Here is a 22,453-nt window from a genome sequence, read left to right on the forward strand (position 1 = left end):
TCCGGACCGCTTCCCGGTGACTGGGGTCGGCCTCGAGGTGGGACGGTGGAAGAGCTGATTAGAGATTACCGCGGTTTTGTGAGCATATGGTGCCTTTGCAAACGGACTGCTGGAGCCTCCACTTAGGAAATGGATAGAGCTTATGGCCTTCAGGTGGGTGTACCTGGGTGGGAATAAACACCAGTCTAACTCTACTTGTCTCGCTGACAGGTACCGGTGACCCCGGCTGGGGAAGGCTCCGAGCGCGCGGCAACATGGCTTCCCCGCCCCACCAGCAGCTGCTGCAGCACCACAGCACCGAGGTGAGTTGTGACTCCAGCGGAGACAGCAACAGCGTGAGGGTCAAAATCAACCCCAAGCAGCTATCGTCCATCAGCCACCCCAAACACTGCAAGTACAGCATCTCTTCCAGCTGTAGCAGCTCCGGCGACTCAGGCGGGGTTCCCCGGAGAGTGGGCGCTGGAGGCCGCCTGCGCAGGCAGAAGAAACTGCCCCAGCTGTTCGAGAGGGCCTCCAGCCGGTGGTGGGACCCCAAATTCGACTCGGTGAACCTGGAGGAGGCTTGCCTTGAGCGCTGCTTCCCGCAGACCCAGCGCCGCTTCCGGTACGCTCTCTTCTACATTGGCTTCGCCTGCCTGCTCTGGAGCATCTATTTTGGGGTCCACATGAGATCCAAACTGATTGTCATGGCAGTCCCTGCTCTGTGCTTCCTCGTGGTGTGTGTGGGCTTTTTCCTGTTTACCTTCACCAAACTGTATGCCCGACATTACGTGGGGACCTCGCTGGTTCTCACCCTCCTGGTATTCGCCCTGACCCTGGCTGCCCAGTTTCAGGTTCTGACGCCTCTCTCAGGACGTGTTGACAGCTCCAATCATACTCTCGCAGCCAAGCCCACAGACACTTGCTTATCTCAAGTGGGGAGCTTTTCCATGTGCATCGAAGTGCTCTTTTTGCTCTACACCGTCATGCACTTACCTTTGTACTTGAGCTTGTTTTTGGGAGTGTCTTATTCTGTTCTTTTTGAGACCTTTGGCTATCATTTCCAAGGTGAAGACTGCTTCCCCTCACCTGAAACAGGGCCTCCGCACTGGGAGCTGTTGAGCCGAGCCCTGCTCCACGTCTGTATTCATGCCATTGGGATCCACCTATTCATCATGTCCCAGGTGAGATCCAGGAGCACCTTTCTCAAGGTAGGACAGTCCATTATGCATGGAAAGGATCTGGAAGTGGAAAAAGCCCTGAAAGAAAGGATGATTCATTCTGTGATGCCAAGAATCATAGCTGATGACTTGATGAAACAGGGGGATGAGGAGAGCGAGAATTCTGTGAAAAGGCATGCCACCTCCAGCCCCAAGAACAGGAAGAAAAAATCTTCCATACAGAAAGCCCCTATAGCATTCCGCCCGTTTAAGATGCAGCAGATTGAAGAGGTCAGTATTTTATTTGCAGACATCGTAGGCTTCACTAAGATGAGTGCCAACAAGTCTGCTCATGCCCTGGTGGGTCTCCTCAATGATCTGTTCGGTCGCTTCGACCGGTTGTGTGAAGAGACCAAGTGTGAGAAAATCAGCACCCTGGGAGACTGCTACTACTGCGTGGCAGGGTGCCCTGAGCCCCGGGCCGACCATGCCTACTGCTGCATCGAAATGGGCTTGGGCATGATAAGAGCCATCGAGCACTTCTGCCAGGAGAAGAAAGAGATGGTGAACATGCGTGTTGGGGTTCACACAGGGACTGTCTTGTGCGGCATCTTGGGCATGAGGAGGTTCAAATTCGATGTGTGGTCCAATGACGTGAACCTGGCCAATCTCATGGAGCAGCTGGGAGTGGCTGGCAAGGTTCACATTTCTGAGGCCACTGCAAAATATCTAGATGATCGGTACGAAATGGAAGATGGGAGAGTTACTGAACGCCTCGGCCAGAGCGTTGTTGTTGACCAGTTGAAAGGTATGTGCATTTCTCTGCCTGGTCATCTCCCTCCCCAATTCTGTTTGTGTTGAAAAAACAAAACAATCTCTTTCCAGCGCCAGTATCTGGAGGCAGATCAGTTATGGTGTAGGGACACCTTATGGTGGGGGCATCTGGGGGCCAGTGGGACTTTTCCTCCAATGAGTCAGATACCACAGATCTGTTCACACCGTGGCAGTGTTGACCTAGATGAGACCTTTAGAAGGAAGGAGAACTTTGAAAATGCAGTTCCTACCAGGCGGCTGTTAATGTTTCTGAAATTCTGGGATAGGTCTTATGAATGTAAGGAGACTGGAGCCCTGCAGTCCTAACTTTGAATCACTTTAAGAAATTGCCTTTGCATTTCATTTGCTTACTCTTAAATCCCATCAAAACATTTCTTTATGCCTTTTTCCAACGATGTAAAGAATAAAACCCTCTGTTTAGGGCTCCTTTTGCTGGAACAAGGAAGTCAGCTCAGCCCTGTAGGACTTTTGAGAATTAGATGGAATTATATACTGCTGAGTGCACAACTTTATTTAACTATGCGTTCTTATCATGGTATTTGTTTTAACATATAGACTGCAGCGTTTTAGAACATCGAATGTCTCAAGCCACCAAGTGATTTGAAAGTGAGCAATGCACCCAGTGTTTAGATCTTCCACCCCCCGTCCCTCAGATTTGTATCAGGTCCTTGTCCTAGTTTTAAGTTTCTTACTGCTATTCTTGATGTGTTTTTTTTTTTTTTTTTCACTGAGCTTCTTTTATTTTTCTTATTGTCACATAGGACAAAAATCTTTGAGATCTGGGAAATGATGTTTAAGTGGGACCAAAAGTAAGGGTTCTAAACAACTAACACTTTTTAAAAAACAGTCCTTATGTTTTACTAGAATATTCTGGGTGATTTGAGGGGAACATCTATTTTGGAAGTATGTAGAAAAAATTACATTGACTTTTAAAAGCCTAACTTGTAAAGCTATATTGTGTTTTGTGGTGCCCGCACATTGCATAATTACACAGTGAAAAGCCCCAGGAACTAGAATCCTCAGAGGGAGAAGTTACAGCTTAAATCAGAGATGAGAGAATAGTGTAATCAGAGACAATAAGTGCTTGAGTTTGAGGTCCTGAATAGGTTGTCAGTTTTGACGTAACCCCGTATACTCAGTTGATATTTTCTTTCTCTGCTTGTGATTGGAGTTCCCCATGTCATTTACTTACTGGAAATCTGGCGCGGGTACTTTATTTTCCTGATTTTTCTTTATTTATTCATTTCGTTAGTAGTTGAAGAATTTATAGATGAAGTAGAAAAATATTTCCACCTGTAATTCCCTCCACCAAGAAAGCTTTAAAAGCTACATTGTTGAGGTCAGAAACTACACTTCTCAGGTTACTTGAGAGATTCTAGTGTGACAAGTGTCTTTGCCTGTAGGAGGGTGGCTCCTGCTCTAGACTCTGAAGGTGCCACTGGAGTGGAGTGCAGATGTAATTCCTGCTAGACGTTTTGGCATCTTTATGATCTGAGTGTTGCAGGCTCTGTCTTCAGGGATAGTGAGACGTATTCCAAGGAATGGAGCTGTGCTGTATTATGTTAAATGAAGTCTGACAATGACAGAAATTCTGAAAGTGGTACTTTGAACAGAGTATTACTTGAATTTCAAAAATAAAAACAGATACAATCATTAAGTATATCTGGAAATTGCTAAGTCTGACTTTTTGGCGATACCCATTTTTGTTAATTTATGGGTAATTTTATTTTCAATTTATAGGTCAAAGGTCTAAAGACTGACAAAAATGCTAGAATGGGTTTGTAAACTTTTTTTTTTTACCTCAAATAGTATAAATTTGATAAATTCACTTTTTAATTTATGTATACTGTATGACTTACAAGGAAAGAGTTTTAGAACTAGATGAGAGGTAGAGAAAGAGAGAAGGCTTATCCAAACTGGTGATTTTTTTTGCATGGTATTCTTTTGTTTCCCTGAGACCACGATTTTTGCTTTATTCAGCTCACTTTGAAAATCTTTGTGGACAGGACTTCACTAATAGAGGATGTGTATACAACTCCCTGACCCTTTTTGAGACTGCACAGTTCAATTCTCCAGACGTTGTATGAATCTGCTAAATTGAGATGATTACATAGTTTGTAGAAGACCCTTTTCATACACAGGGTTAAAGTGTTTATGTAAGATTTCTTTTAGCTTGTCTGTGTTTGTGGCAGATTTTTTTTTATACAATGTTTGGCATTAGCCTTTACAACTCATCCCCTTTTTTGATAATGGGTCAAAAATACCCAGTAGAGAACTCTGTAGAAATGAGCACTGGTAGAATGAACTGGGGATTCCAGAAGTAGCCTGGAAGCATGAAAGGAAGCCACTCCTCTTTAATTTATCTGAACAGGCTTTGTGGAAAGGTGGACTTTCATTATTTCTGCACATTTACTTACTCCTTGAAAATATTTTTTTGTGTTAAAATGATCCTGGCACTGAGGATGTGCAGATAGAGTCATGACAATTTTTGTCCTTGGTGAGCTCACAGGCTGCAGACCAGTACCAGTCCTACCAGTTTGTGGCCTGTTAGGAACCAGGCCAAACAGCAGGAGGTGTGGAGTGGGCAAGAGAGAGAAGCTTCATCTGTATTTGCAGCTGCTCCCCAGCACTAGCATCACCATATCAGTTGTACCTCAGATCATCAGGTATTTGATTCTCATAGGAGCACCAGTTCCTGATGCCAAAAAAGTTAAGAACCATAGAGTATGTAGAGTCAGGAATTCTTTAGAGAGATGCATGTACTGGAGATGGATCTTGAGATTGAGCAGTGGCTCTCCAAGTAGATAGAAAAACATTTGGTACAGTAGGAATAGCATGGGCAAAGGCTTGAAGCTGTGTTTCTTGATGGGTTGGGCAACTGAAAGTAGTTCATTAGGACAAAGAAGGCTATGGGTCACATGGGAAGAAGTTTGGGTTCAATCCTATAGGTAATGGGGAGCCACTGATAGGCTTTATGCAGGAAGCTTAGGTGATCTGATTTGCAGTTTTGGAAAGCTCACTCTTTCAGTTCTAAGGACTGTGGGTTGGAAGGGTATGAGACTGTAGATTAGTGAACTGTTTCAGTAGATTCCCTGGCAGGATTGATGGCAGCGTGAACCAAGGTAACACCAGTGATGATGGAGATGATAGAACAGATATGAAAGTAGTAAGATCAAACTGATAGGACTCAGAGTCAGATTTAAACAGATGACTGAGAGAGGCAAGGGGCTCGATTGTTTGAATGGGAGATTGCATTTCAAGTTTCTGAAATTGATCTCGGGATGGTTTAGAGTTAGGAATGGATGAGAGACTTTGAGTTTTCTATGGTATGGATGGAGAATGCAGGATCAAGTTGCAGAATATGACATAGGCTAGAAACTCTTGGCTTGTTCATTCATTCATTCAACAAATAATTTATTTTGTACTGGGCACAATTCTAGATGTGGGAATACAGCAGTGAACAAAACAGGCAAAAATTCTTGCCTTTATGGGGTGTCCATTTTAATACAGCAGTCAGACAGTAAACAAATAAGTAAAATATAAAGTTGATTTTGTGTTAAATTCTAAGGAGAAAACATTAAGCAGGAAGGAGGATATGGAGTGTGTGTGTGTGTGTGTGTATGTATGTGTGTGTGAAATTTTAGATAGGGTGGCCAATCACTGAGAGAAGGTTGAAAGAATTTTAAGCATAGGACTGGGATTTTGGAAATGATCCAAGAAGTAAGAGGTAATTTTTATTAAAGATAGAGAGAAATAGACTTATTTGAGTGATAGGAAGAAAGGTTCTTCCACACCATTTGGGATGAACCACTGGGACCAAGAGAATACCTTGGGCCACAAGCAAAAGGTGAGGTATATTGTCTAGCACTGTTGGTTTTTCCTATCATAGGTAGAGAGTCACAAAGACAGAAGATGAAACTGTCAGAGATACCCACAGACATCCCATTTTCCCCTCTTAAATGTTAGGAAGATAAAAACAAAGGTGCTCAGTCACTTAAATCCACCTTCACAATCATGTCTTTGTAGAAGGGAATACTCAGTAGCTCTCACATTGTTAGATGGGGAACTAAAACAAGACTTTCCCCCAAGCCAAAATTTTGGGCTCGTGGAGCAACTGGGGGAAAGATCCTCTGATGTGAATTGGGATGGATCCTCACCTGGCCACTTCAGACTGAGACTTTCACCATGTGCTGCTAATAGGTGGCACTTAAGAAGAGTTCCTATCTAGCCTCTGTCTGAGGCCACTCCTCAAACTGATGGTGCTAAGGACTCTGTGCTTTAGCTTTTGCTGACAGCTGTCCCAACCTGGAAGTCTGGGCTCTCTGGTTCCCTGCCAGCTGACAGCGAGGAGCCTTGGCCAAGTACCAATTTTGCATGCAGTTTGCTTGCTCAGATGCACCCCTTGTTTTACCTGATGGCTTGGTTAGCTTGCTTCCACCTAAGCATGTAACCTTTGTCACTGCAGTCCTAGCCTGTAGTTGACAGCTCAGTCCTCTTAAGCCATGTTGAAGAGAGCTTCCATGCTTACCTGTGTTCTTGAGCAGGATCCCTTGTGCACATAGAAGTATAGCTTCTTGGATAGTAAGTGGCAGAGATAAGATGAAGCAAAAAATTTGGCATGACAACTGGGATTGGAGATGACAAACAGCTGTGGAGTCATGCTCAGGCAGCCCCTGATGACAATTATTCAGGCTCCTTCAGGCCAAATTACTATATGTCTTCTATATACCACACAGCTGTTAATTCTGAGGACCAGCCTTTGATTAGAATTAGCCTTTGGCAAAGAAAGTTAAGAATAAGTTTTCTGAATCACAGGTGGAATGAAGAAGGAAGGAGAGTAATGTTTTCAGGTACAATTACTAAGAAAGGGAAAAACTGAAAAGAAGCAGATAGAGTAAGTCAAGAAATTTCAGAGTTCTACTAGCCAGTTCAGGTAATAATTGTTTCTACCTACTGGTCAATGCTGCCTGGGTACTTTGCTGTGGAATGATAATCTTAAAAAAAAAAAAAAAATTTCCATTGCTTGTGTGCATGTGCCTAATTTTTTCTCTTTTTGTTTGTTGGTGATTTCAGTATTGGTATTCCTGTTGGGATTTCGATATTGTAAGAGTATGGTCATTAATTAGATTTCTCCAGGTCTGCTCTCCTGGTGGTGGCAGGAAGCTGCTGACCACCATAAGACCAGACTGAATGACTCCTCATCCATGTGGCTCTTGGCATCATTTATACTTTGCATATAAGACACCTAAAGACCTTTTCCCAACAGGAACTAGCATCCTGGAAGGGAATTTTGTAAAGTGGTGAGAGTTTTTGAAACAGAAAAGGGAACTACTATTTCTTAAGTCTAGACTGGCCAGGCTAAGGAGGGAGGTGAAGGGACTGAGCACATCACAGGCTGGCCGGGGCTACCACAAACAGAGGAAAGGGCCAAGGGCAGGGGTTGTGTACCCCTAGAAAAGCTGGAGAAGGCCTTGACATTCGTCAGTCTTGTTCATATTCCTGGTAAGCTGCACCAGCCAAGCCAACCTGTGGCTAAACTTAGGTCAGCTTTGGTGAAGGAGACTGTATTTTGTAAAACTTGCTTGCTCTTGTAAATTAGGTTTTTGTTGTGTTTCTCCTAGGATTTGCTGGCATTGTATTTCTAATAAATACATGCCTACCTAGCATACTCTGCCGAGGTAAAAGAGGCTCATTCTCTTAGAATAGGTTGGAAGGTCCAGCCCCTCCAAAAGCCGGTGGTGGTAATAGTAGTAGCTAAACCAGAGGATGGCAGCGAGGACAGGAACAGCTTTGAAGAGGGTGGAATTGTGGGACGGCAATGGTCAGGAACAGCTGTGACCAGCTTATGAGACTTTCTACAAACCAGTGGTTCTCAAACTTGGTTTCAGGACCCCTTTACGCTCTTAAAAATTATTGTGGAAGCTAAAGAGTTTGTGTTTATGTAAGTTATTTATTAATATTTACTTTATTAGTCTGAGAAGTTTCAAAAATCTTAATTCGTTTCAAAATAGTAAACCCATTTACCCAATGCATGTTAATATAAATAACATATTTTTATAAAAATAACTGCATTTAAAAAATTTAACTATTTCCATAAACAAATTTGGTGGGAAGAGTGGCACTATTTTACATTTCTGCAAATCTCTTTAATGTCTGGATTTATCAAAAACTACTAGATTTCTTAAAAACTGGTAAAATACACATAAAAGTTTATTTACCATTTTAGCCATTTTAAAGTGTGTCAGCTAGGTTTTCTTAACTGTTTTGGCATTGTTGCAGGATGTTGAAGAATGTATAGAAAATATGGCTTAACAGATGTAGACATAGTTGGAAAACGGAGGAACATTTTAATAGCCTTTTTATAATTGTGGATATTTTTCTTTGATACTGAATTAGCATCCAACAAGTGGTAGTTTCTTAAGAGTTAGTTGCAATATGGAATCTGAAATCCAATTAATCAATTTCTTTGTATGCTGTTAAAACCCCACCGGATCTTTGAATGAATCCTTTACCCAGGTGTGATTTTGTAACATTACGCATTGGTCACTTGGAAAATATTGGTGTTTTGAGTTGTGCAGATCTTCCAAATGTCGACATAAGCAATGTCTTTAAATATTGGGAAGATGTCAATCTCACAGTGGCAGATAAAAGTTTTTCAAAATTCTGGTTTAAATTTGAAAGTTTGAATTTTATTATTGGCAACAAATACTGTTAATTGTTTTCCTTGAAATGACAGACACATTTTGTTCATTTTTCAGGAACAGTCTGCTAAATACTTAACTCTGAATGACCATAGCCTGTCTGTAGGTCAAGTAAAAATCATGTTCCATCAAAAAAGCAGCTAATTTAGCTTACAACCCAAATAATTGCATGGGTGCTTATTTTTGACAACCATGGTATTTCGATGTGCAATGCAAGTGCTGTAGGCACGTTTCCCCCTTTTGTCACACAGAATATTAAAAAGACATGCACTCAAGGTTGAGATTTAATACAATTATTCAGTTTTACTGCTTCCTCAAAGGACGTTCTTAAGTGAAATTGACTATTTTTTTTCTTTCTGCAAGTGTATGGCAGTAAAGAACATCAATGACTAGTGCAGTTTTGTACCACTGCCTTGATTCATGCAGTCAGGCACCAGCAGTTTTATCCACAATTGCTTTTACACCATCAACTCCAATGTCAACAGTGAAAAAGGCAAATAACATCCTAATGTTATTATGGAAATATTTTTGACCTCAGAGATATTCTGCAAAGGTCCCAGGGGCCTCTAAGGGTTTGAGTACCACACTTTGAGAACTGCTTCCCTAAGCTGTAAGAGAGGAAGACTGAGGGTTTTGTAACTACCACCCAAACATGTATTCTCATGTAGATGAAACAACTCAGACTGAAATTATGACAGACATGTCACATTTATTGTCGAAGTAGGAAGTGACTTTAGTCCATACATTTACTTTTTCTCAAAACAATCATTTGCGATTGTGCCAAAACATTTTTGCTGGTGTTTAGGGTTCACGATGAAGACCATCAACTTTGTTTTTATTTTATCATTCCCTTTGGCAGTATAGTTTAGTGGTCAGGTACATGGAATTTGGTTTCCAATTTTGGATTCAATTCTGAATTCTGCAATTTCTGAACCGTGGAGCCTTGGGCACACTACATAGGGACTGTCCAATTTATAGGAATAACAGTACTTTTGTCAGAGGCTTATTTGGAGACTCAAAATGAGATGATGATTCAAGTAAAGCACTTAATAGCATAGTGACTTGATCATAATGTCTGTTCAATAAATAATAACTCTTCTAGATGATGAGTCACATTTTGTACTGCACTCAGGGGTGTTTCTTTTTTCCTACATTCTATTTGGTGCACATCTTGTATAATTTGGTATTGAAACCCAGAACACCCCAGGGACTGTGATTGTGTCAGTTTCTCAAATTAAAAGGGGCAGGTGTCCAAAATACAAAACACTGATAGCCTGCCCTGGTTAAACTGTAGCTGCCAAGTTTGGCAGCTTCTTTACTAAAAACCCCGGGGAGTTCAGACAGTATTGTTCTTGGGCTGCTTCTGGTCTCCAGAGCTTAGAGGTACTTAACAGGATGTGGCCCTTGATAGTTGAAGAATTATGGGGAAATCTTCAGCTTTGCAGTTCTGGAGATATTGGCTGAGTTTTGAACTAGAGCAGTTACTCAGCTCTACTATATTCTACTATAAACTCGTTTATTTATTCAATAAATATCAAATGAGTTCCTACTATTTGCTAGGCCTACATCAGGTTCTGGAGATAGAGCCCTCTGCCCTCTTGGAACATACAACCTAGAAGGGGAAGTAGACATTAATCAAATAATCACCTAAACAAATATGTACTAGACTTACTTATCGTATTACAAATAGGGCTGGGAGGTAAGGACACTTACCTCCATTTTATACTAGAAAGAACTGAAACACAGAGAGGCTAAGTAATTTGGGATAGTCACACAGCTGAAAAGAGCTGTTAAGTAGTGGAGCCAGTACGGTAGTCCCCTTTTCTCTAGTTTCATTTTCCATGGTTTCAGTTACTTATGGTCAACTATGGTCCAAAAATATTAAATGGAAAATTCATAACTTTTAACCTGTGCGCTGTTTTGAGTAGTGTGATGAAATATCGCACCGTCCTGCTCTGTCCCACCCCGGATGTGAATCATCCCTTTGTCCAGTGAATCCACTCTGTATAACTGCCCACCCATTAGTCAGTCAGTAGCTGTCTTGGTTATTAGATTGACTGTAGCGGTATCACAGTGCTTGTATTCAAGTAACCTTTATTTTACTTAATAGTGGCCCCAAACATAATTTTTATTACAGCATAGTGTTATAATTGTTCTATTAGTTATGGTTAATCTTTTACTGTGTCTAATTTAGAAATTAAAATTTACCATAGGTTTAATTGTGTAGGAAAAAATCATAGTATAGCAGGTCCTCAAATAATGTAATTTCATTCAGTGTCTCTTCGTTCTAACATTGATGAGATGCCATGAGAATTTAGCTCTTGTTTATATTAGCCTATGGTAAAATTGGTTTCTACATGTGCCGTTTCACCTAAAGCCGCAGAACCTATCCATGATGTTAAGTGAGGACTTATTATATGTAGTTGACCCTTGAACAACTTGGGGCTTAGGGGTACTGACCTCTCTTGCAAATCTGTAACTACAGTTGGCTCTTTGCTTACGTGGATTCCCAACCATATGATTGACCTTGAACAATTTGGGTTTGAACTTCAAAGGTCAGTTGAAAAAAAATTAGCATATAAGTAGACCCATGCAGTTCAAACCTGTGCCATTCAGAGTCAACTATATATAAGGTTTGGTACTATCTGGGGTCTTAGGCATCCTCTGGGGGTCTTGGAACATATTTCCCAAGAAAAGGGGAGACTATTTAAAAGAACTGTATTAGAAAATACTATTTCTCACTGCTTAGAATTATTGTAAAGATTAAAGGAGAAATTAATATTAATTACTTAGAAAAGTTGTTGGCACATAGTCACTCTTGAGATTGGATTCATAAGTTAGTGTTATTGAAAGTGGGGATAATTTTCTTAGCGGTAGCAATAACAGGAACAATAACTATACCTTTGTTTAGTTCTTCCCAGTTCAGAGTGTTTTCATGCACATTGTAATCTCAACCATTGTGAAACCTTAGGATCATGTGAACTATGTATGTTTAGAAGTTTGTTTTATTTTCTTGGTTCTTTCCCTTTATATACCAGTTTTCAGGCTTAGTTGGTTTCTTAACATCCTCTGAAGGTGACTAGTGAATGACTTTTTTAAAGACTTAATATAAACTCTTGGATTTTAGCTTTTTTTGATGTATTTCATTTCATTACAGATGTCATTTTTTTTTTTTTGGTGCTCAAATTGTCCTATCTTGGGCCCCTGGGAGATCTTTCAGGTTAGTCCCCGAGTCCTTTTCATACGACCCAGTAGTCTTTGATAGCTTTTTTACACATTTAGTAACATGTTTAAGGAGCAGAGAAATTATAGGTATTAAAATCTCATTAATTCTGTTTGATATATTTATTCAGAGAGACTGAGCTAAAGTTTACCCTTTCCTTTTTTTGAAAAGAAAATTAATAATCTATGCATGTTTATATGAAGAAATAGCGCCACAGAAGAAACAGTTTGTGCTTCTTAAGCTCTTAGAAGGTTTAATTTGCACTCTTAAAATTGACAGTTATAGAGCAATGTAGCATTTTCTTCTACGAAATCTTCCCACCAATGGCCGTTGAGGGACAAGTGCCTGTGACTGTTGGTAACTAGTGATAAAGAACAGTAAAATGAAAGAAATCCTAAACCAAAATGTAGATGATCGGTTTGCAGACTACGAGCGCCCCCAACCCAGCAAGCCCCATCTCCCAGGAATACTGTGAAAGGTTCCTGAAGGCCCAACTTCAGAGTTCCCTTCTTAGGAATCCTGCTCTGAATAGTGCTTCCTGGAATGACTTATCCTGTCACTCTCCTTCCTATCTTGCATAAAGTAATAATGTGTCTCTGACTTATTTATTGTGTTTATGATCTGTTTCCACTCTACTAGAATGTGTCCTGAGAGCAGTAATTTTTGCATGTTTTTTTAATGGCTGTATTCCTAGTGCCAGGAACATAGCCTGGCGCATAATAGATGCTCAGTAATATTTGTGGCATGAATGAATGAATGAATAAATGACTATTATAACTACTCATGCTCCATATGTGGGCCCTTTTCTTACTCATGTGCGAAACACATCCCAGACATCTACACAGAACAAACCAGAAGGTAGAGAGCAGGCAACAACTGGTTTCCTAGGAATGGTTGAATGGTTTTTTAAATGGAGGCTACTGGTCTGTTCTTGAAAGGATCTAGGGAAGCAGAGAGAGCTGCAGATGCATGGTGCCTGGGAATGTGGAATAGGCCCATGGGTGAGGGAGAGTGGATAGCCTCAGGGCTCTGAAAGCCGGCAGTGAAGGCTTCTGGGCTCTAGGTCAGGAACTCGGACTGAAAACTCAAGTAAGTGTTTGTTTAGGGCCCAGGAAATAGTAGTTGAATGGCTTAGTTTAGGTAATCATTTTTAAGCTTTTTAAAATAGAGATTTCAAGAAGTGTATTTATCTTTAATAATACTGTAGCTCCTTATAATTCTTATTTGATTATCATTTATGCACATGAAAAACCAGCATATCCCTTTTTTTTGGCAAAGCTCCTGGATAGTCTTTGTGCATAATTTCCAGGATTTTTATGTAATGCTATTAAAGTTCATTTTTTTTTCCTTCTGAAGAAAAATGTGCTAATGAAATCAGTTTTTGAATCATTTATATTCATATTTGAATTGTTTGGGAAATATTAAATTAGGTTTTTTTACCATCTAGTTTGTAGAGAGGAAGAAAACACATGCATGTGATTTATTTCCTTGTTTATGGATATTAAAATACAATATACCATTAAGGCTTTGACATGTTAAGTGAAAGAGTCTCTTGCACATTGATTCAGTTAGTTTTGCCCTATTAAGTGGATAATATTCAAAGTGTGGATTACATTGCATTCTGTGACTTCTTTTCCCCATGAGAAAATGATTCTTATGGTTATTAATGTTAATTTTTGTTTTGTGAACGAGCTGTCTATAAACCAGGGATGGGGGTGTGTATGGTAGTTAGGGGATAATTCTGAAAGTACTTTTATAGAATTATCTTCCTATTTATAAAAATGAATTCGTTCAGTAGATTTGCTTTTCATCTTAAGATGTCTTCTCTACTAAATAGTGAAGCACTTTTGGTAAAATAATTTAATCTCTCTGGTTCTGTTTCCTCATATTTGTAAAACTAAATGTGCTTTAAATTCCCTACAATTTTCTAAGAATAGCTGAGCTTCTCATATGATTGGGAAATAATATCCATTCTTAATATAAAGAGGTGGTTTCTTCTTTGTTTGTTTAACTATGAACCCTCATTTTGTTATATTTAGCATATGAAAACTCAGATTAATAGAACCGCTAAATTGCAGGGCATGTGTGAGATTCTTAACTTTCCAAAAGGTTTTTACTTCCTTTAAATATAAATAAATAAGAATGAGTTAAAGAAGTATAATTTACCCCTTTTTTGAGGGGGATCACATTTATTGTATAAAGCAAGGTATAGTTAGAGGAACCACATTTGATTTTGAAAGTTTGAGAAACACCTTTGACAGGTTTGGGGAAAATGCAGTGATTAAATTTTTTAAAAGTGCTTCAGTTCTTGTTTGAACATTATTTTGGAGAGAGTTTGGAAGGTTAGTTGCCAATAAATGAATTTCACTGTGTTGGCAAGTTTTTCACTAGAAGAACAGAGCAAATATTGGATTAATAATGTTCTTACTGATTACTGCATTAATAAAAGACTCACTTGCTCCTGACGGTGGGTTCTTGGTTCTGCTGACTGTATATTTAGTGTGCCAGGGTCCTATGTATTTACTGTATATTTAGTGTGACTCTAGTAGTCCAAAAATTAATGCACCTGGAAAATGTCTACCTTAGACCTGTAATTAGAAATTAGAGGTCACCAATGATAAACAGAAACCCTTGGATTTAATTATAAAGGATTTATAAAAGATTTGAATGGGTTTTGTTTTATCCTTTCTCCCGAACAGCGGAGCAGCTCATGGAAAATAATATAGCATTTGCTGTGATTTGCATGGCTGGTGAAACAAAGTAGAAAAGGAAAAACACTCTACTTTGTTGTGAAAGACAGTTTGTCATCTGACCTGAGAGAGAACTTCACCTCAATAAAGACCCAACTGGTGAAACTGTAGCTTCTCTTAGAGAAACTGTTATTCACAGCCTGTCAGAGTCATGTTTTCTACAACTAAAGTGACTGACTCACTGTGTAAGTAATTGCAGAAGGTTAAAAACTTTTAGAACTACCATGCAAACAAAAAAATTTCAAAGGACTTTTCTAGTCTCTAACATATTTCACAGTGAATTTCTCAGCTGTAGTAACTTAACTCTGTGTTCTTTCTGGCTCCTGAAGGAAATTGTGATTATGAATACTTTCAGAGCTGGTGATTCTAAGATATCAACTTTGTCCCTCTGCCATTTGAAGTTCAAATGGAAATGTTTGCTTTCATAGCTGTAGTCATGATGTTGCTTTATTTAGTAGCTATTAAATTTCCAATTCATATACTCCCCTGGAGGTGTTCCAGTTTGCACTAAGGTTTCTGTTCCTTTCAACAGCGTTGCTTATGGTGTATGGAACTTGCCTGAACAAGGAATATGAACAAGGTTCTTAGAGCGAATGATTTTAAGCTTTTCTTTTATTTTTTTTATAACAGCTTTTTTAAAGATATAATTCACATACCACATTAGTTTACTCATTTAAAATATGCTGTTTAGTGAAGTTTTATATACACAGATAAGTGCATCTATCACCCTATCAATTTTAGACCATTTTTATCTCCCTAAGAAGAAACTCTGTATTCTTTAGCAGTTACTCTCCATTTCTCCCTAGACCTCCCAGCCTCTGACAACCACTAATCTACTTTCTGTCTCTATAGATTTGCCTATTCTGGACATTTCACATAAATGACATCACATAATGTATAGCCTGTTGTGACTGGTGGCTTTCACGTAGCATATTGTTTTCAAGGTTCATCCATGCTGTAGCATGTCAGTACTCCATCCCTTTTTATGGTTGCATAATATTCCATCATATGGATAGACTATATATTTTTTATCCATTCATCAGTTGACGGAAAAGCAATTCTTTATTTAATTAATAATCAAGCTGATTGTTTTAAAATAAGTTGAAATGATAGAAAATCTTTTATTATTTAATAATATACTTTGACTAAAATGTAGCATTTTATTTTCACTAGTGTTTAGAAGTTTTCTTGAAAGGCATGATTAAGTGAGATTTAATACTGGTAATTTAACATAAATGTTACACATAATCAGTTGATTTATTTATTTTTAACAGCTACCCTCTTTTCTAAGCTTGATCCAGGTTGATTAAATATTAAATTCTCTCATCCTTTCCCTTTCTCCTAGACAGTTCCTTAATAGACAGCTTTAGGGGTATATGGTTAAATATGAAACTAGTCTCATTTGGTATGTTGTTATATATAAATTTCAATTACAGTGAGTCTTTCTGGATGGTTGATTTTTCTGAAGAGGCAAAGATTTTCCCTTTTAGTCAATCACACATTTTCCTGTTTTAATCAGTTTAAACATTTGGTTTTACATTTCTGAAATGCATAAAACACTTTCTTACCTTCGTAAAAATGAAATATGCCAAATAAAATTTAATTTTCTTGATGACTCAGTTATTTATATTGTCTGTTATTTGACTTTTATTGATACTGCAAGTTCCCTATTAAAACAGGATTTTTTGCTTTACTTTAAATAAACTGACATTGGTCTGTTTTTCCAGTACTCATGTTTTGAAATAATTTTTCTGCTTGCTCTCTTGCTATCAGTTTATGTAGCTATAATAGCTTTGCTCCTGATTTTCACTTTATTCCATAAACACACACATACATACATATATACATACATACATACATACATACATATATACTATTAAGCTCGTTAACCCTAGAAAGGTAGTTTGATTAAAAAGACTAAAAAGAATTCAGTCTGTGCAATTTTTGGTTGTCAGCTATATTCTGAATAAGTGAGGTTGCTAGGTATTGAGTTCAGGATGAGTAAGATGTTATTACAGTTATTTTTAGTATATTTTTAAAGGGGAGGAGAAAGGGAAATTTGAATCAAATTTGTGTCGTAGTTCATGGAGCATGTTTTCCACAAGACTAAAGCAGATTTCTTTTGAGTATGTAGAAATAGAAAATGAGAATTATAGATTAGATTCTATAACTAAGAATTAATTAAAATTACTTAATAATTCTATAACTAGTTATATTATAAAGCTACAATGTTAATGTTAAATTAGGAAAATATTGATTGTTATTGAAATTTACCAGGATTTTGGGAAAGAACAACTCAGTCTTTCCCAAGAAGCATCCGGTAAAAGTAACTATATAGAAATTTTGTGTGTTGTGTGTTCTCTAATATACTGCCAAGGAAGAACCAGCCACATTTCTTCCTCTTTGTTCTAAACTGGTGGTGTGTGTGAATTTTCATCCTAGAAATTTATTAATCTGGAATTTATTAATCTAGCACTGTTTCAGTGCTAGTTTGTTATTATTGTTTGTTGTTTGTTTTTGGAAGGTTTGTTCTTTCTGAAGAGCCTGGCCAGGTGCCAGACTGCCTAGTGCATGTTGGCTGGTTTGTAAGTTACATGATATGCATGCTGCCCCTCACTCCACAGGTTATGTCTGTATGTCTACTAAGTCTACAAAGGCATCAGTCTTCCAGCTTTGTAAGGTTGCTCTCTTCAATTAAAAATTAAAGTAGATTCAATTCTTAGGAGTGTGGGTTGTCAACATCTTAATTTTCAAAGCGATCAGTGTGTAGTTACTTGGTAAATGGTGTGTCGTTTGCTCAAAAATGGCAGTCTAAGTGTCAGTTTTCTCTTAGGGGAAGCAAGTCTCCTAATCTGAAGGGTTAGGATTAAATGAGATAATGCATGTAAGAGCACCTGGCACAAGGTAGGTGTTTAGAAACGTGTTGGTTTTCACCCTACTCCCGGACCCTTCAAAACCTGTTTTCATCAGAGTTGAGACCCATGTGATCGATGATACCCCAGGAGCTGCTGTGAGGAAGCGGGGGCACAGCGAGCAAGAGCTCTGTAATGCTGAAACTTCATTCCAGACACATGCTAGCAGCAGGGAGCTTGGGGCCCCCCACATAGATTTAAAGGAGTCAGGTGCAGGCTTCCCTAATATCCAGACCAAACTCGCCTTTTTGTCTTTGGTGCTTACCTGCCCTTTGCACGTGCTTCCTCCAGCCCCTATCACAGCCTCCCCACTGACTATAACAGGGTGATACAGCATGATTGCAGTAAGGGAAACCATAAAAACAGATACACAGAAGCTGGACATAGTGGCCTGCAGCCACGGGGCTGTGCAGGAAAATAAAGCAGGGTGAGAACACAGACACTGATATCAATGACTATATCTGGTGGGTGAAAGGTGCGTTATCTCTCCGAATAACTCTTGATTAATATTATGGCTGATTTGATACTATGAAAGCAGCACTTGAATTCCTGCTTTCCCTCTATTACAGATAAAGAAAAATGTATTTTCACATGTCAAGTGCTCAGTTCACACTTTTCCATAGGGAATGACAGGATTCTCATCCAGTGCCTGGACTAAGATGTTGACACTTCTTATGATAGTCTTTGTAAGATTGTCATGAAAAATCCTGGGGTAGAGACTCAGGATTTATCTAAACTAACTTGCTTCCCAGTCTAAATTGCAGACCTGGTGGTTGCTGTCCCAATTGCTTCTGTAAACTTTCTCTGATACTGGCCCACTGATGTCAGGCTTCTTGTACCATATCTAGAACTATCTAAGGGCTCATATTCTGCCATTTTTCCCCACTTGCTTTTATCCTACAGTTCCCTGATGCTGTGTTCACTTTTTAAAAATATTGATGTGACATTGACATAACGGAAAATGAAGCGTTTTAAAGTTAATTCAGTCTCATTTAGTTCATTTACAGTGTTGTACAACTATCACTTCTAACTCTAAAACATTTCCATCACCCCAAAAGAAAACCTCCCATCTGTTAAACACTCAGTGCCCATTCCAGCATCTGATAACCACTAATCTATTTCCTGTGTCTGTGGATTTGCCTATGCTGGATATTTCACATGAATGAATCATACAGTATGTGGCCCTTGTGTCTAGCTTCTCTCACTGGGCATCATGTTTTCAAGCTTCATGCTAATTGTAGTATGGATCATGCTTCATTCCTTTTTATGACTGAATTACAGTCCATGGCATGGCTAGACCACATTTTGTTTATCTGTTCATCTGTTGAAGGACATTTGGGTTGTTTCCACTTTTTGTCTATTGTGAATAATGCTGTTGTGAACACTTGTGTGCATGTTTTTGTTTGAGCACAAGTTTTTAGTTCTTTTGGTATATGCCTGGGAGTGGAATTGCTGGGTTATAAGATAACTCTGTTTAACTTTTTGATAAACTTCTGCTACTTTTTAAAATGAGATATTTGTAAAAAGTCACATCTGGCAGTCAGATGTTTCAGAAAATACCCTCCAAGTTGAGAGTCAAGCTGGTAATAGGTAATGTTGTGAATTACATATCTTGTTTGAAATGACTTTGTTCACCATAAGTTGGAATTGTGTTGTGATTAAGATAAAATTACAGATGTGATATGTTTAGAGACCATTTTCTTTTTGATAAACATATGGGTTTTGGCTGTCTCCTTCAGGCTGGCACTGGATTTGGCAACTTTGGAATCGTGTGTTAGATAAACAGTCGGTATCTAGGGCAAGCTTTAAAAAAAGTAATATTTAAATATTGACCAGAAAAAAAAAGTCCAAAACAACACTAGGAACTTTCTTGTCCAAATGAATTCAAACTGTCTAAATACAACATGGTAAAATTAGGCTTCCCCTTCAGTTTCCGTGGGGCAGCGTGAGCCCGTGGGCCTCTTGTGCTCGTCTGGGACACTCTCTGCTTGTTAGTTATCCTTAGAGCGCGGGAATGTGGGATACTGTCTACAGCCAGCGGTGTTCCCACAACGCGGCCTTAATATAGAATGTTTTTCTAAAAAAACTTGGCTACTAAAAGAGTTCCACTCCCAAACATGGGCATCAGTTCAGAGTTCATTTGTATTTGTTTTTATGTAGTTAAAACAAGAAAGAGTATGTAAATTTGTCAATGTTATCAAGTGTCAAGGGTAGAGGAGGAGAAAACTGAGTTTCTAATCAGGAAAACATTGTTCTTCCTTCAGGGTAAAGGAAGAGGCAGTGGTCCCTTTGTGGCTGCATGGGAGAGGTCAGAGGTCAGCCAGGCTCAGGCTGCTGTTTGCTGAGAAGGCGGGTGGGTGGGAAATGTTCACAGGTGTGAGGGCATGCTCCAGGGACAACCTCAGCCCTACCTTCTGACAAGTGGTATTGCTCCTCAGCTGTGTTTATCGATCCCCTTGAAAAGTTGCCTTGTGGGGCAGCTTGGAACACCCCATAGAGCAGCTAGATTACCATGGCCACAAGTGAATGTCTGCCAAAATGGTTAGGAAGCCCTCTGACCCATGGAGTCCCAGTAGGTATTGTTCACCTGTGTTAGGATGTTTCTCAAGCCTGTAAGTGGGTAGGTAAAACTATTCAGGATGAGTGCGAGTAGCTTTTTCAGGGGACAAAAGAAGCATATAGTGTATGTTAAGATCCCATCAGAGAAAAAAACTATTCCTTGTAAGTGCCCTTTTACTCTGCTGTTGGGCTGCATTTTACTTTCTCTTTTTAAAGCCACCTCTGCTTGCATTCATTTGTTGAACAGTTTTTGAGTACCTACTAGAGATCGGGGATATGAGGACAAATAAAGTATAGTCCTCGTCTGAAAAATCTCCTAGACTACCCCATTCATTTTGGTGGGAATGATAAATGGAGCACTCTTGGGATGTGGAAAACATCCTGGCTGCTCCTCAAAGGTTAAACACACAGTTACCATGTGACCCCACAGTTCCACTCCTAGGTGTACACCCAAAAGAATGCAAATTATACTTCCACACAAAAACTCGTAGGTGAATGTTCACAGTAGCATTATCTGTAAGAGCCAAAAGGTGGAAACAACCCAAATATCCATCTAATGTGGTCCATCCATATGATGGAATATTATTCAGCCATAAAAGGGAATGAGGTACTGATAGATGCTACAACCTGGATGAATCCTGAAAACTTATGCTAAGTGAAGGAAGTCAGACACAAAAGTCCATATATTAAATTATTCCATTTTAAGTGTCTAGAGCAGGTAAATCCATAGAAACAGATGGATTTTATGGAAATGGAGAATAATGACTAATGAGTACAGGGTTTCTTTCTCAGGCCATGAAAATGTTCCAAAATTGTAGTGATGGTTGAATATACTAAAAATCACTGAATTGTCTACTATAAATGGATGAACTGTATGGTTGTGAATTATAAAGCTGTTATAGAAAACAAATAAACCTCCCAGAGTAATATTAATTAACATTGGCAATTAGAGTATATTGTAATATAAGGCAGTAGGATTGGAGATAGAGATTGTGTAATTCATCGCTACAGAGTGGAGGGAGATGAGGTGGCTGGTGCTTTTGCAGCCTTTTGGGAGAGATGGAAGTCTGTGGGAGAATTAGCGAGCGTTGGGGATCTGGTTCACAATTTTGGAGAGTCAGAATCTTCATTTTCATCAGTGTTCAGAGTTTTACAAGTTTAGGAAGACTGATTCATGCTAATCATGAGACTGATATATAAACTAGGTGCCAGTGTATTAGTTTACATTGGGGAATATGGTGTACTTTTTCAGTGGCTAGAGTACTTATATCTACTGCCCAGAATACTTTTTTGGTGGTATCAAGATATGTGGGAGGCCTAAGAGTAACAAGACTGCTTAAGGAGTGTAGTATTTGAGCAAAGGATCTTAAAGCATGCGATATTTTATTTAATCATGGGAAAATCACAGTGAGTACATTTTACCAGGGACTTGAGTACTTATGTCCACCAGGTTGAGTGCCTTCCCTGGACTGTGTAAATACCACCAAAGTGCTCACCTTGTGCTTTCCTTAAAGATGAGATATTTCAAAACAAACTAGTATACAAAACAAAACCTAATCATAAAATAGGAAACGCTTTACTTCATAAGAGATTCAAACATATGTAGAAATGCTGATGCTTTCAAATTAATAGTGTGTTTGTTAATGAAGAACTAAATGTTGCTAAAAAAAAAAAAAGAAAAAGAGTTTATTACCTCACATAAGAAGTGTGGCATTTCCAGGATTGATTAAGAGGTTTGATGACATTTCCAAGGACCCTGGTGTTTTCTGTCTTTGCTCTTTGCCATTCTTGCTTTGTGGGAGATGTTTTCCTTCGTGGCACAGGTGGCTGCAACCATTTCAGATAACAGTGACATCCAGTGAAGAAAAGAGCCTTTTCCTCTCATGCATATCTTATTTTATTAGCAAGGAAACTTCCTAGACATCCCTGAGCAGACCTCCATTGGGTCTCTTTGGCCAGAGTAGGACCAAGTGCCCTGCCCTCACCAGTTCACAAAGCAGAGGGAGCCCCCCTTGGCCTAGCCCTACCTTCTTCCATCCATCCAAGCAGGGTGAAATGGGATTTCCTTCCTGAGCAGGTGGAAGGGAGATCCCCAAAGAGAATCAGGCTTCTGCTATCCAGGAAGGTTGGGGGTGGGGCATGAAAAAAGAAAATGGCCCTGAGGGATACAAAGCTGTGAGGTTTGTGACTTTAGTTAAAATGTGCAGTGTTTTTAAAATGAAAATTTAGGTACTTGTTCTTAGGAGAAACTCGTGAACTTGGATCATGCAATCAGCTCAGCCTTTGCATTTCTCCTCTCCATTTCTCCAAGGTGATCCCAGCCCCGTAGGCCTCT

The 22,453-nt window shown here is 39.2% G+C and overlaps 1 protein-coding gene across 1 annotated transcript in view; it reads left to right on the top strand.

Moving 5' to 3' along the window:
• The first annotated feature begins 188 nt into the window (after window positions 1-188).
• The window catches only part of ADCY9 (adenylate cyclase 9), a 107,873-nt gene continuing 85,608 nt past the window's right edge, over window positions 189-22,453 (top strand). The window contains exon 1 of the mRNA XM_011376495.2: window positions 189-1,947. Within this exon, the coding sequence (XP_011374797.1) occupies window positions 255-1,947 (1,693 nt within the window). The 5' untranslated portion in view covers window positions 189-254. The remainder of the gene's footprint in view (window positions 1,948-22,453) is intronic.

Source organism: Pteropus vampyrus, unplaced genomic scaffold (genome assembly GCF_000151845.1).
Source record: "Pteropus vampyrus isolate Shadow unplaced genomic scaffold, Pvam_2.0 Scaffold300, whole genome shotgun sequence".
Lineage (NCBI taxonomy): Eukaryota > Metazoa > Chordata > Mammalia > Chiroptera > Pteropodidae > Pteropus > Pteropus vampyrus.